At 40.6% G+C, this 12,755-nt stretch overlaps 1 protein-coding gene across 3 annotated transcripts; it reads right to left on the reverse strand.

Moving 5' to 3' along the window:
* Window positions 1-592: 592 nt before the first annotated feature.
* LOC117957471 (transmembrane protein 184B-like) lies at window positions 593-12,712 on the reverse strand. Of its 3 annotated transcripts, XM_034893234.1 has the most exons (11): window positions 12,387-12,712; window positions 12,210-12,284; window positions 10,090-10,323; window positions 6,894-7,059; window positions 5,064-5,154; window positions 4,843-4,918; window positions 4,366-4,457; window positions 3,659-3,828; window positions 3,036-3,230; window positions 2,678-2,704; window positions 593-2,107 (listed from the first exon to the last, which is right to left on the reverse strand). In XM_034893234.1, exons 3-11 carry the CDS (start codon window positions 10,321-10,323, stop codon window positions 1,878-1,880), a joined length of 1,281 nt encoding a protein of 426 aa, XP_034749125.1. In that variant the 5' UTR covers window positions 12,210-12,284; window positions 12,387-12,712; the 3' UTR covers window positions 593-1,877. The 3 variants fall into 3 exon arrangements, with proteins under 3 accessions (XP_034749125.1, XP_034749126.1, XP_034749124.1); XM_034893235.1 differs by lacking the exon at window positions 2,678-2,704 and having other exon boundaries at window positions 12,387-12,711; XM_034893233.1 differs by lacking the exon at window positions 12,387-12,712 and having other exon boundaries at window positions 1,878-2,107; window positions 12,210-12,286.
* Window positions 12,713-12,755: the final 43 nt, after the last annotated feature.

Below are 12,755 nucleotides of genomic sequence, written 5' to 3' on the forward strand. Positions count from 1 at the left end.
ACATCCAGCTTTCAAATCATAGTACCAAAGCTATCATTTGATAGAGTTTGGAATCAAGATCCTTGAGTTTGATATGCTGTTAACTTAGGGCAGAGTAAAAGGCAGCACATAGCACTTTTTCAAAACTAAGTTAGTGTTACAACTCAACTAAACCTTGGCTTTAACTGAAGCACTGCAGGTTCAGTGGAATGTCCGATACAAAAGTAATGTCATTAAGTGAAGAGGTGGCTGGAAGCGTTATGGGTCAGCAGTCACAGCAGAAAACCAACTTTGACACTTTTATTATTCTGTTGAGTGAATACAATTTTTTCATTAGAAAGTAGAGTGTGCTCTTTTGAGGACGCACATCAATGCGGTTATTAATTCTTCATCCGGACTACATTCATAGTGTTCGTCACTCTGTGAAATGTGTTTAGACTGCCCTCAATGATCTGCTCAGCTTTTATATCGCTGTGCTCTGCCATCAAACATTAACAACTACGACCACAAGCAGCTTCTTTACTGGCCCCTGCTAAAACGCATATTAAACATCAGTTGATAACGTAGAAACTCTACTAATAGGAAAAACAGAGGATAACAGGCAGCGTGAGGATTTTTTCTGACATGCATCACTGCTATAGTGCGCCCCCGAACAAATCCAAGTGCATCTATGCATCTTGCATTCACTCTTTTAATGCCCATATTTCCCTTTTTCATATGTGATCTTAGTCTGATTTAAGGCCCAATACATCTTTAAATGGCCTTATGTCTGTAATGACTGAGTAAATCACTATAGAGGTGATGCCTTTATAAACAATACCAGCAGAGACAGGCATGATACGTGTTTTGCCCTTAATTATGGGAATACAATCCACAGCGCATCACAGCTGGGTCGACTCTGCAGGGAAGTGTTTCTTTTTCAGTAATCTGTAATCTGTGTGGGTTTGCTCCTTCCGCCAATCTCCCTGCCTCACACTAAAATCTCTCCTACAGCTGTTACCTCAGTGGTACACAAACAATAGCATTGTGCGATGAGCTCAACAGCGTCATACAATTAAACTTTTGCGCTGCTTGTTCATACAAAACCACAACAAAATGAAAACACTGAATATTTAGAACATTTCTGGAATAACACTTTACCAACAAACTACTCTTTGAAATTAAAACCTTCAAGGTCATACATTTAAAAATAAAAAAGTGTTTTACATTTTTATATATTAAAATAAAGCCCGGCAATTCAAAGGCTCCTTAGCTTTGCTTGACTATGAATCAATTCTAAATCTTAAGACAGTGTGTCTCATTGACTGGAGCACGGGCTGCTCTTCAATATTTGGCAATGTTTCGGTAAGAGGCAAAATTGGCAAAGGGATGAGGAGGAGTTTGGATGCAGAATCAATATAATAACTGAAAGATGAAGTGTTTTAGAATAAGATGGCCCTTATTTGCTCTAGCGTACAGCTTATATCATTCATTTCTTTTTTTGCTGCGGTGTTTCCATGTGATATGGTAGTTCTGTCATTAATGGCCTCTATGACATCATCACAAATGACAACCCGACCGGTTAATAAATGTAATAATGTCTAAACATCATGACTTCTCTTCTCCCTGATTAAATTTGACAACAACCTTTCCATCCTCTTTTCCTACTTTAACAATTATTACCTCTCGTTCCTCGTAAAAACACTCAATCCCTTCCCACAGTCTGTCAACCATAGCTCCAGAAGTCTGACAACAATCAGATCTTTTCATTTTAATGTAAAAAAAAAAGAAGGGGGAAACCAAATCTGATCTTCTATGTTAAGGTAACAACAAAACATCTGATTTGTCTCACAAAGGTGATAAAAAAAAAAAAAAAATCAATATGGACTACGTGCGTAAAGTGAGTGTGTGTTTGAGTCTCAGAACTCGTCGTCGGAGCTAAGCAGCAGGGTCTTTTCGTTGTCCCCGCGGGTGCTGAGGTTGCTGTGGCTACGGGAGAGGGGTGGCCCCCCACTTCGCTCCAATGTGGACTGCTGGGTGTACTGCTGGTAAGCTGGGGAGAAGTTATGGATGGCATCCTGGACCATGTCCCCCGGATTCATGGTCTCCTTCAGGCTGCTGGAGATGCTCTTCATTGGGGCACAGCGACCTGAAGGTAAGTCAGAGAGGTTGGAATATTAAAAAAGAGAGGCAGAGCAGGGAGGGAGGTATCAAAGTGAAATATGAGTGAGAAATCTATAAACTATGTTTCCTTCTAACTGAATTTTCCACACAAAAAAATCTTGCAGGATGGAATGAATTATAAACCGTTTTCTGAATGCCATAGACATGCAGATTATATAACAAAGCAACAGTGGGTAGTATGATATTACTGGAGGTCAAGATGTGTGCTCATTTTATAATTTAAGGAAGAAAATGATTTAACATCTGTTTACATAACTAATTTAAATTACTGTAGATATTAGCACCTCATTTTTTTCTCAACACAAATGTTTTTGGCTGGGAGGGGGAACACCGAGCCAGGGAACCGTCAGACAAACAAAATGTTCAAAGCCTGAATGCACTGACTGCAAAATGAACAAAGAAACTAAACAAAAACAACCCGATTTTAAAAGTGTAAACTGAAATGGACATTCAACAACAATCAAACACAAAAAGGCAAACAAAAAGCACTTTACTTGGGACAAATATGTAGAAACACAGCTAACATCAGACCTACCATACGGTCCATAGATAGGAAATGAGCCTTTCGGTGCAGCGCAGTGAAGAAGAGAGAAATAGGGAGAGACAAGGAACACAGGATAGTCAAAATGAAGGAAAAAAAGAGAGACTCAAGAGTGTTAAAGATAGGATTCAAAGTAAAAAAAAAAAAAAAAAAGATTGGGACACAAAGAGGAAGGTCAGATCAGTTCTGTTAGACGGCAGAAATCAGTCTGTATCGAGAACCATTCACATTCAGAGCAGACAGATCTCACACACACACACACACACACACACACACACAAACACACACACACACAAACACACACAAACACACACACAAACACACACACACACAAACAAACAAAACCCCTCACCATATGAGTCCAGCCTTTTATCCATGTAGACCTTGTAAGTAAAGGCATGGCGCAAAGCGACAGCAGCAAAGAACATCTCAATGCAGATGATGAAGTTTTGGTAACCAGCGGCAACTGTTCCCTCGCCCACAGAGAAGCCGGCCGAGGTGATCTGAGGGATGGCTCTACACTTCTCCAGGATGGCTAGCAGCATCCCTGAATCGTAGAGAACAGCCACAAAAACGTGTGTGCATTCTAAATCTGTACGTGAGACTGGACCCCCAAAAATGTAACAATCACCGATTAGAACAAGAAAAAAGTTATTCACTTATTGTTAAAGTTATTATATTAACAGACCAGGTGAAGATGGTGTGAACCAAAAATAAAAATGGCAGCAGTAAAACCAAAAACCATCTAGAAGAAAACTAAATTATTCATGAATGAAAGAAAGCTCTGTTATAATTACACTATGTCATCTTGTTGCACCCTCATGAATATTTGCAGGTTTGATTTTCCTTTGCCGACCTTTAGAATATTCACTTGAAAGGTACGCAACATTTGAATAAAAGCGTATCTAGAGGCTGCTAAACAAAATAATGCACACATAAACATGTGTTAACAAGTTCAGAAGGCGGTCTTCTTACCTTGCCAGAAGGAGAGGAAGATGACTGATTTGACCATGAAGAACTTGAGCACGGGGTTGTATGGGACAAGCAGTTCACGTGTGGCGAAGTAGAAGAGGAAGAGAGCGTAGAGCGACAGACTGACGGAGATGTTGTAGATAATGGTCACATACAGGTAGCCACTAGCAACGCTGGAGGAGAGAGACAGGCAAAAGAATGAGCTTTAGCAATGACATACAAGGCAAATGTCTAAGTGAGGAAACAAAGAAGAGGTCAAACTGATCAATCAACGGGAACCTACACAAGGTAAGTTTTTTAAGACAATTTTCATCTGGACAAATAACTGTAGCTCTTCTTTGTGAAGAACAATGATTTTTACATAAATATGCAGCTTTGGGTTCATAAAAAGATGGAGGTTTGGACAGTAGAACAGTACTCTTAATGTTTTTTTACAGGGCCTAATTAGGATTAGAGAGTAATAACCTAAGAAATGCACAGTAGACATAACTAGAGATTTATTATTTTTTATATTTAAAAAAATGACAACTCATTACAGATATGAATTATCTGGATTCAACCAATGGCTGCTCAGCCATTATGGTCTGAAAAGACTTTGGGATGAATCTTCTGAGTGCAAACCACAGCTAGTCAGAACACAAGAAAACCCTTCTCAGGGAGATGGCCATGCTGTGATTGGCAATCTGCTCTCAGTTGTGGTGGAAACATACTTAAAGTCTCCGTCTTTGTATTTCCCGAAGGCCTGAAGAATGACCGTGATCATTGCCATCAGAGGTTTCACCACACAGAACTGGAGAGTTGCCTGAAGAAGCAAGAGTGGGAGAGAGTGAGCGGAGAACAAGCAAACATGGTAGGCAAAAAAAAGAAGACTGATGTCGGGAAAAACAACAGGTTAGATCAATCATAGGTCAACAATCATATTAAGGACATATTTCTGATATTAACATTAAATCAATAAGTCAGTGTCACTAGTACAGTGAATCCTACTGACAATTAACATGCACACTTATGTTGTAAAGTGTATCTGAGAATGTAACATTGACACAACAGTTTCTGTTTGAGGATACCTTCAGTAAAGCATAAATAATAAACATGTAACAATGGACAGTTCCTCTATCCATAAAGCACAGCCTTTGAGTAATATCAAAAAATGTACATTATATGAGCCAAGAGAGGGTGATTGGTACCTGTTTGCAAAACCTGAGGAAGCCAATGGAGTATGTCTTTCCCCACAGACAACAGGTACCATACATACAGCTGGACCTAAAGGGCAGTAAAAGTTCATATGGATCAAAATGGTTGGAAAAGTAGGCATTTTGGTTTTTTTACATGAAATGACTGTCAAGTATTTGTACCAGCAAAAAAGAATGGCATCAAAAAAGGGAAGCTCTGAACAAGCGAGACTTACTCGATAGGTTTTCCTCTGATCTCGGCCATGATGGCGCTCTCTCCTCCAAGATACTCATAACACAGACTCAGGAAGTTGTAGATGACAAAGGCTAAAGAGTGTCACACACAGAAAAAAAAAACATCACTGTAATTGAGCAGGGACCCCAGAACTAACTGCATTTATTCAAAAATATCATGTTGACATTGCTGCGGTGGGTTTGGAGACACTAAATATGTTATTAACACCCTGCATGTTAGCAGTCGGTTAGTTTTATGCAGTGTTGTCAACACTTATAATATAACTGCTGAGCTCGCCATTTCACAGCAGAGAGGTGACTGCATACTGATCCTAGTAGTTGGTGTCCCTGGGAGAGTGGAATGTTTTTTCATCGGCTGCCCCAGGTGTTCTCAGGCTCATTTAAGGGTAACCCACAGATACCAGCTTCCCACTGCCTCTGCTCTCGCTACGGCTTAAAGGGGCTGAGTTTAAAAGCAAGCCGGTGGTTGTAGCAACCCCTGCCAGAACACAGTCAGCACAGCGCTGCCTTTGTTAATGTTGCATAACAGGTCACACATACAATATTTCTTCCCTCTAAAACGGGCTTTTACTGCTATTCAGCTTGAACGGGGCTGGCAGATGAAAATAACATGAACATGTATTTTAAGAGCATAAATATCCATCCATGTGTTACTAATAAGATCTACAACACATATTCATGTCTTAGTCATTAATCTACATCCTTTATTGTGGAGACAAAGCTCACCATTGTATTGCTGTACCTTATTAAAGCCAGTTGTCTGTCACTTCTGTCATATCTAAACAGTAACCTCTCCTATCACACACTGTTTATTTATTAATTCTGTAATATGGACAGAGACATATCCAGCATGAGTAACTATGAGTATAACAATGTGTTTATTTGACCTTTGCCCTGCAGTGGATGGCACTATAAACCTGTCTGTTTCATGCCATTTCTCACCCATTGTACACGCATTACAAGACACAACGGAGTATAGCAGACTGACCACACTGTTAGCTTCCACTGCTCACAGCGGCGTGGCACGCGACATGGTGTTATTATTGTGTGCAGGGGTTTAACTAACCATTGTTTTTGTTTTCTTTTGATTCATCTGCCAAGCACGATCTTCAATCAATTAATTGAGTCTATAGAAATGTCATGTAAAACAGTGATGCTGATGATGCCCATTACCAGTTCTGAATCCAAGTCACAGGCTTTAAATGGAGTATCAAACCAGTAGTTCAAGCACATCCTTACAATGGGGACACTTAAACCAGATGTTTGGCATCAAGTGTAACACTAGAATAATAAAAGCAAACTGCCATCAGAATAACTATAGTAGGCTATGCTCCATCATTGCTTGCTTTATTTTTAATTATTCTCAAAATAATGTGAGAAAGAAAGACAGTAGAGGCCTTATAGTCTGATAAGATAAAGAACGAGCTTACAATATATAAATTCACAAGTGAGATGCCATTTAAAAGTCTTCTCAATGATGTGCTCACAGGTTTTCATACAGTTGCTAGGAAACAGCTTTCCCCCTCCCCTGCAATCCCAAGAGGCCATGGAGACAAGAGGACAAAGATGGCAACCTTTGTAAATGAAGACACTACAAAGGCCATCTGCCACTAGGGTATCACAACACATACATTCTCAAACTCTTAATTCTACTGGGAGTCAAAAGACACATTGGAACACAAACCTCTCGCTCCCACCGCTGTGGTGAATAATCTGCCGTTTGCATGCCAAGTATGGCAGCACATAATCCAGCCTGCAGCGGAAAATGCTTGTGTTCCAGCGCATTGAACTGCGTTCCTCATTCCACTCACCTTCGTAGCAGTCTCGGACTGTGTCAAAGTACACGTAATACTCCTCGTTGGTGAAGAAGAGAAGGCTGAGCCAGGAGTCGAAGGCATAGATGGGGACTATGAAGAGGATCCTAACTATGTGCCTCTGTTCATTTGGAGAGCTGTAGTAACGCAGATGCATGTAGATCTAAAGAGAACAGAGAAAGGAAAAAGTCAGAAATCTAACAGCATAATTTATACAATGCTCCCGTGAAAGACACTATTATTTATGAAATTGGCAATGAGTAAGCATTTATGTGCTTTTGGTAGTGAATAGCAAATAACTATTCAATGTTAATGTTTTAATGATTCTGTAACAGATGTGGTGCGCAAACGAGTCATTTCCAAAGCCTGAAACAGAGACACTTCTGACATCTGATGTCATTAGATGTCACACAGGTGGTGTAGTCTATAGTAGTAGTCTATAGGCATTTATACATGGGCCAGAATCTGCCTTTGGGGAAGTGGGGGTCTGGGTGTCTTTCCCCAGGGAAGTTTTGAGCATCTTCCTTTTATGGAAGACACTTTAATGCACCAATTTACAGTGGAAATACCTTTATTTAGGCTATGCGAGGAAAAAGAACACGGATGACACTTTAAAATATATTAAAAACATAATGGAAACTTTCTTGTTGCGTGTCAATGAGCATTTCTTAGAGCCTTCTTAGTGGGTATGCTGTGTATACTGTACCTGCATATCACATAGACTACACCACTGTATCTCCCTGTGTTTGTGTGGATGGTGACTGAATGCAGCACGTTCTTTAGGAGTGAGAGCATTTTATTGGATGAGCACTACCAAAACAGCAGGTTTGAATGTGTAACTTGTCTACAGCATCAGCCTGCTATTAGTTGCTAAGGGAGCACCTGCAGCATCTTTTCTTGATGGCATCATATCATATACTCATGCTAGAAATACAGCATAAGCTAAAAGTGAAATTAAATCAAAAGGAAGGAGAGAAAGACAAAAAGACTCACTGGGACACATATGCATGCTCATGAGAACATTTGTATTTACACAAACACACATAAAACATGCAGTACATGGAACATATAATGTATATGGGTTGAACCAGTAAAGGAGTTTTAACGACTGTCAAAAGTAACCTATTTATGTAGTCACAGATCACAAGCAGTGATGCAGTACAGTTGGATTGTTTTGAATTGCTTTTGTCTGTTGATGAATATCAGTTTTGCAGGATGCAGAACATACTGTACATATTCACAATTGTGTGAAATGTGAAAAAGATTTCCCTAAAATTAGGTCTTGTCAGTTGTACATTTTTGGAACAGCAACACATATTTGGCAGATTAAAAGCGAGATGGGAAAAGATAAAGTAAGGGGAATATTTATCAGCTTCCTTCTCATAGGAATCTATCTATCTCATAAAACCTGCATGTATGTTCTCATCAGGCTCTAGTCTGTCCATACAGCCAGCCTAGAGTACAGCCAGTGTACATTTGCCTAAGTCGGACATTCGAGCACTGTGGGGTGTGTGTGTGTATACATGCACTGGCACATGGAGTTGTTTGGGTAGTTTGACACTGGGCTTTCATCACTCCTATTGAGAGCAGTAGATGGCAGGAAGAACAGGGTGGGCCTTTGTCAACAACACCTTTGTCTGTCTGCTCCATCCGGCTACTCTCCGCTTACACAATGTCCCACCTATCACCTTTCCTGGTCTGCAAACAGTAACACACCTTTGGTGAAATAAACGGTGGGTGACAATACACCAAGCAAGACAGTGCACTCCGCTCACAGGGCTTGTTGCTAAGTGACCCTCCTCCGCGCACACACCGACACACAAACCCAGCCCCTTTCATGTCGAAGTCGAGCTAGAATCACCAGAGTGGCATAGGGCTCTTCTTTAAGCCTGTATGTTAAGAACAATGGAGGACAAATCCTTAATCTAAGCCGAGTTAGAGTAGGTCTTCCTTAAATAAAAGGGAAGCTTACTAAATTTTTCACTGTAACATGAAGGCTGATAAACTGACAACAAATAAGGCAAACAGCATGTATGCACTATACTGCACTTATCTGCACCACTAACACTAAACATTCTCCAGAAATGTTTCTCACATCATCCACACTATAGTCTATATCCCCGACGTTTCATTTCTGGGATTATTCTGTTTCCACCACAAATTATGCTGGACGTCCCTCATTTTCAGCCAGATGTCCATCACCTTCTGCTTTCTTTGTGTTGGCACTCTAAACTTTCTAAAGGACTATGGTTACCTGGTCCTCAGATCCTTGCAGGGTAAATCCAGACAGCTAGCTAGACTATCTGTCCAATCTGAGTTTTCTGTTGCACAAATAAAACAACTTCTGAACGTCCACACGTCCTTTCCTATGGCTCGGCTACCTTAGGTATTTGGCAAATGTTGGGTGGGTTTCAAGGGGCATTATCAACCTCAGTAAATCAAACCTGGCAGGTGGGGGCTCTCTGGCGGCCTTGGGGTTGAGACGCTCACTATGTATTGCAATACCTCTGACCAGGGACATGTGTTGAATTTCGTTCCTTATCTTTCGCTCCCCTCATTTCCTGTCATCTCTCTAATGTTGGCTATCTAATAGAGGCATACGATGCCCCTCCCCAAAAAACTAGGCACATAGTTAGAGAGTTAGTCTTTATAGCATATGTTTCTGATGCTTAATGCATAAGAGGTGCTTCTTACTCTGGTGGTAAACTTCCCTAAAAACAATATAGTCTTCACAGCTTTTATTATTCATAACAATTTTGTCTCATTATATTCACACAAACAACAGATGTGTTTTAAGCATAAATATCCTAGCGTTAAGCCAATGTGCATCACATAGTGTGGACCAGCTACATGGAAAAACTGTCTTCCCCACAGGATGTGAACTTTGAGTGCCTGAAGGTTTTTTAGTGTGTGAACATGCATCTATAGAGCCTTAGATCAACAGGAGCTCATGGAAAAATGGTCTTGGGTGTGAGAGTGTCTACTGTTGCTCTTACTGAAAAGCTATTTGTATGGCTGTGTTCAGATAATAGTACAGTGTAAAAAAAACTTCTATTAGGTACTTGGACAGTACACATATAGTTGTTGGACAAAATAATCAATTGTGGAGCCTGAAAACTTGAAGTTCTAAGTTAATTTGAACCCCTTTGACCGATAAATCATCTATAACCTCCAAATGTCATGCTCTCCTTACCTGGTGACATGTGATCAGAAGAGCTGTCCAAACAAAAAACCCTGAAATAGTTCGGGCAGTGGATGTCATGAGGAAAATTGGCTCTTCTGGTGTGACCACTGGGGCTTCTGGGAACCAGGAGGAGTTGGATTGTTGTGGAGCCACCGTGGCTGGGGGCCCCGGGGCGAAGCCGACAGGAGAGTCATTTCCCAAACTCTCTGAGAGGGCAATGTCTCGCCGCCAAAGTTGACCCATCTGTATGAACAAAGGGTGTATATGAGACATAATCAAAGATAATGCTCTTTGGGTAATGCAAACTAATTTAACCTAAACATATGAAATACTATAAGTAGTAGCCTATGGACTACAACAAGCAGCTGCATGTTCCAGATTATAAAGATGAACAAATGACTGTAATGTGTAAATGCATCTCAACAGGCCTGCACAGTCTAAGAACTACATCTCAAGCCAACATCCTCTTTCAGAGCACAGTAGGACATTGCACAGATCTACAGTGCAAAAGAGATAGTGTGGAAAGACCAATGAAGCGAGATGAACACGTGACAAGGCATAAGGTAGGTGGGTGAGGAGAGGCTGATCAAATGTGTATGAACCACACACACCAACACATGAGAGGGGTGGGGGGACCACTCAAACAGCAAATCAGTGTGACAGCAATGTGCTGGGGGCTGCTGACCCAATTTCTCCCAATCTTTTATCATGTGCTTTGCTGTGGAAAGAAGAAATATAGTGTAGCTACAAATAACACTAAAACAAACATATTTCGTCAGAGTAATGAAACACCTTCCCACAAATCAGCACCAGAGTTCAGGCTCAAGAGACTGAGGCCGCCCATGCGGCAATAAGAAAGATTCTTCACATGAAACTGATTTTGATAAGTGAAACAATTGCAGGAATGCAATGCAACCTCATCTAAATGTATACTCTAAACTGTTCTGTTATCTGTTCCTCTCCACAAATCTGTTTTATAAAAAAGGAGCCATTACATCACCAGAGGTTCAGCTGGGAAAGTCTGATAACTTTTTCCAGTGTTGAGTGGCTTAAAGTCATATCTCTGTGCCTCACTGTTTCTCAACATTTGTTGTCAAAAGACTAAGCCAAAGGTGCAGCATTGCAGAGTCCAAAACCTGCTGATTTGTCTTTATTGGGTTTTTACTGAACTCAACCCTTTTGTGTTTGCTGCGTTTGTGCCATATCATCAGAATGGGAAGATATATCACTTCCACAGGAAAATACCCACGGCTCAAAATGTCATGAATTATTTGTAAGAAGGGGAAATATTTTATCACATAATTACACGCTGATTTGGAACAATAAAAATAGGTATGGCCAAACTGAAGCTTGCAACATCAAAAACATCCAGAAAGATACAATCCATGTGCCACCAACAACAACATGATCTAATCATTGCAGATCCCTTAGTGCTATCACCTCTTCAACTACGCCAGTGTGTCGGTGTGGATTCCAGGAAGGAGATAATCTAATCATTCACAATGAAAACTATTTTTCACAATGACTTTCAACCCTCCCTTGGATGTATGTTTATCAGTCAAAACAGGTTGTCTACATATCATGATAAAAAAAATCAATATACGGTCTAGTGTGTTCTTGCATACAAGTAACAACGACGATCATGAGCACCAGCTCGCACCTTCAGCAACAAAACAAAGGGCTTCGCAGTAGGCCACAGACAAGAGAAAAAGAGAGGCAACTCATCAATCCTGCTGACTGCACCCGTGGGCAGGTTTCAAAACGTGTATTGTACTTTGACCTCAATCGAATCAGCCGTCTATGTGACAGGCCACCATACGTCCTAAGGCTAGGAGAAGCCTGAAACATAATGTAACGCATCTGGATATTGAGGCTGTGTTCAGAGGCACTGAAGACCCTAGGGCTACTTTACAGTGATTAACAGTGACCACAATTCATGCTCCATTTTAAAGAAAGGGTGACATATTTAATGAAAAAGTCCAGTGGCGACAATATTAACCTGATCACCTGTGCTTTCGATTATTACATTTAAATGAGTCTACGAGTTGAGAAAGCACGTTAATCTAAAAAATAAATAATTAAATCATGTTATATACTTATGACTCCATCATGCTGTTTTAGCTACTTACCTCCTCTGCAGTTGTTTGATCTGCGCTGGTTTTGAATCAAAGCATCACTTCGCTCATCTCAAGTCGATTGCAAATCTTTTTGGAGAACAAAAAGTTAATAGACCTAGCGATAATAATCAGACGACAGCCAACCACTTATCTTATAAGTGCATCATTGTTTGAATACCATAAACTTGCCTGTCTTTATCAAGCTGGCAACTGTCGACAGCTGGGCATCAACTACGCCGAGCGATGCTAGCTAATGTTAGCTAGCTTTCCTAGCCTGGCGCTAGCTTGCTGTTGCTTATCCCCGTTAAGTCAAAACAAAGCAAATAAATGTTAACACGCTTTTAGGAAGCACACAGAGTTACAATTTCGAAATGTATACAAAAAAATGGTTTTAGCTCTTCATTTTCCATCCGAAGCTAGTTAATAAACTAGAAACCGTTATTTCATCCACATCCCCAGTTCACTGTATAAACAGCAGCTGCCTGCAGCCTCCCACCGACAACTCCGGTTTCGGCGCATGCGTAGTAACAATTTCTGTTTTTCCGGGTCTTCGTTGAC

Source organism: Etheostoma cragini, chromosome 15 (assembly GCF_013103735.1).
Source record: "Etheostoma cragini isolate CJK2018 chromosome 15, CSU_Ecrag_1.0, whole genome shotgun sequence".
Classification (NCBI taxonomy): domain Eukaryota; kingdom Metazoa; phylum Chordata; class Actinopteri; order Perciformes; family Percidae; genus Etheostoma; species Etheostoma cragini.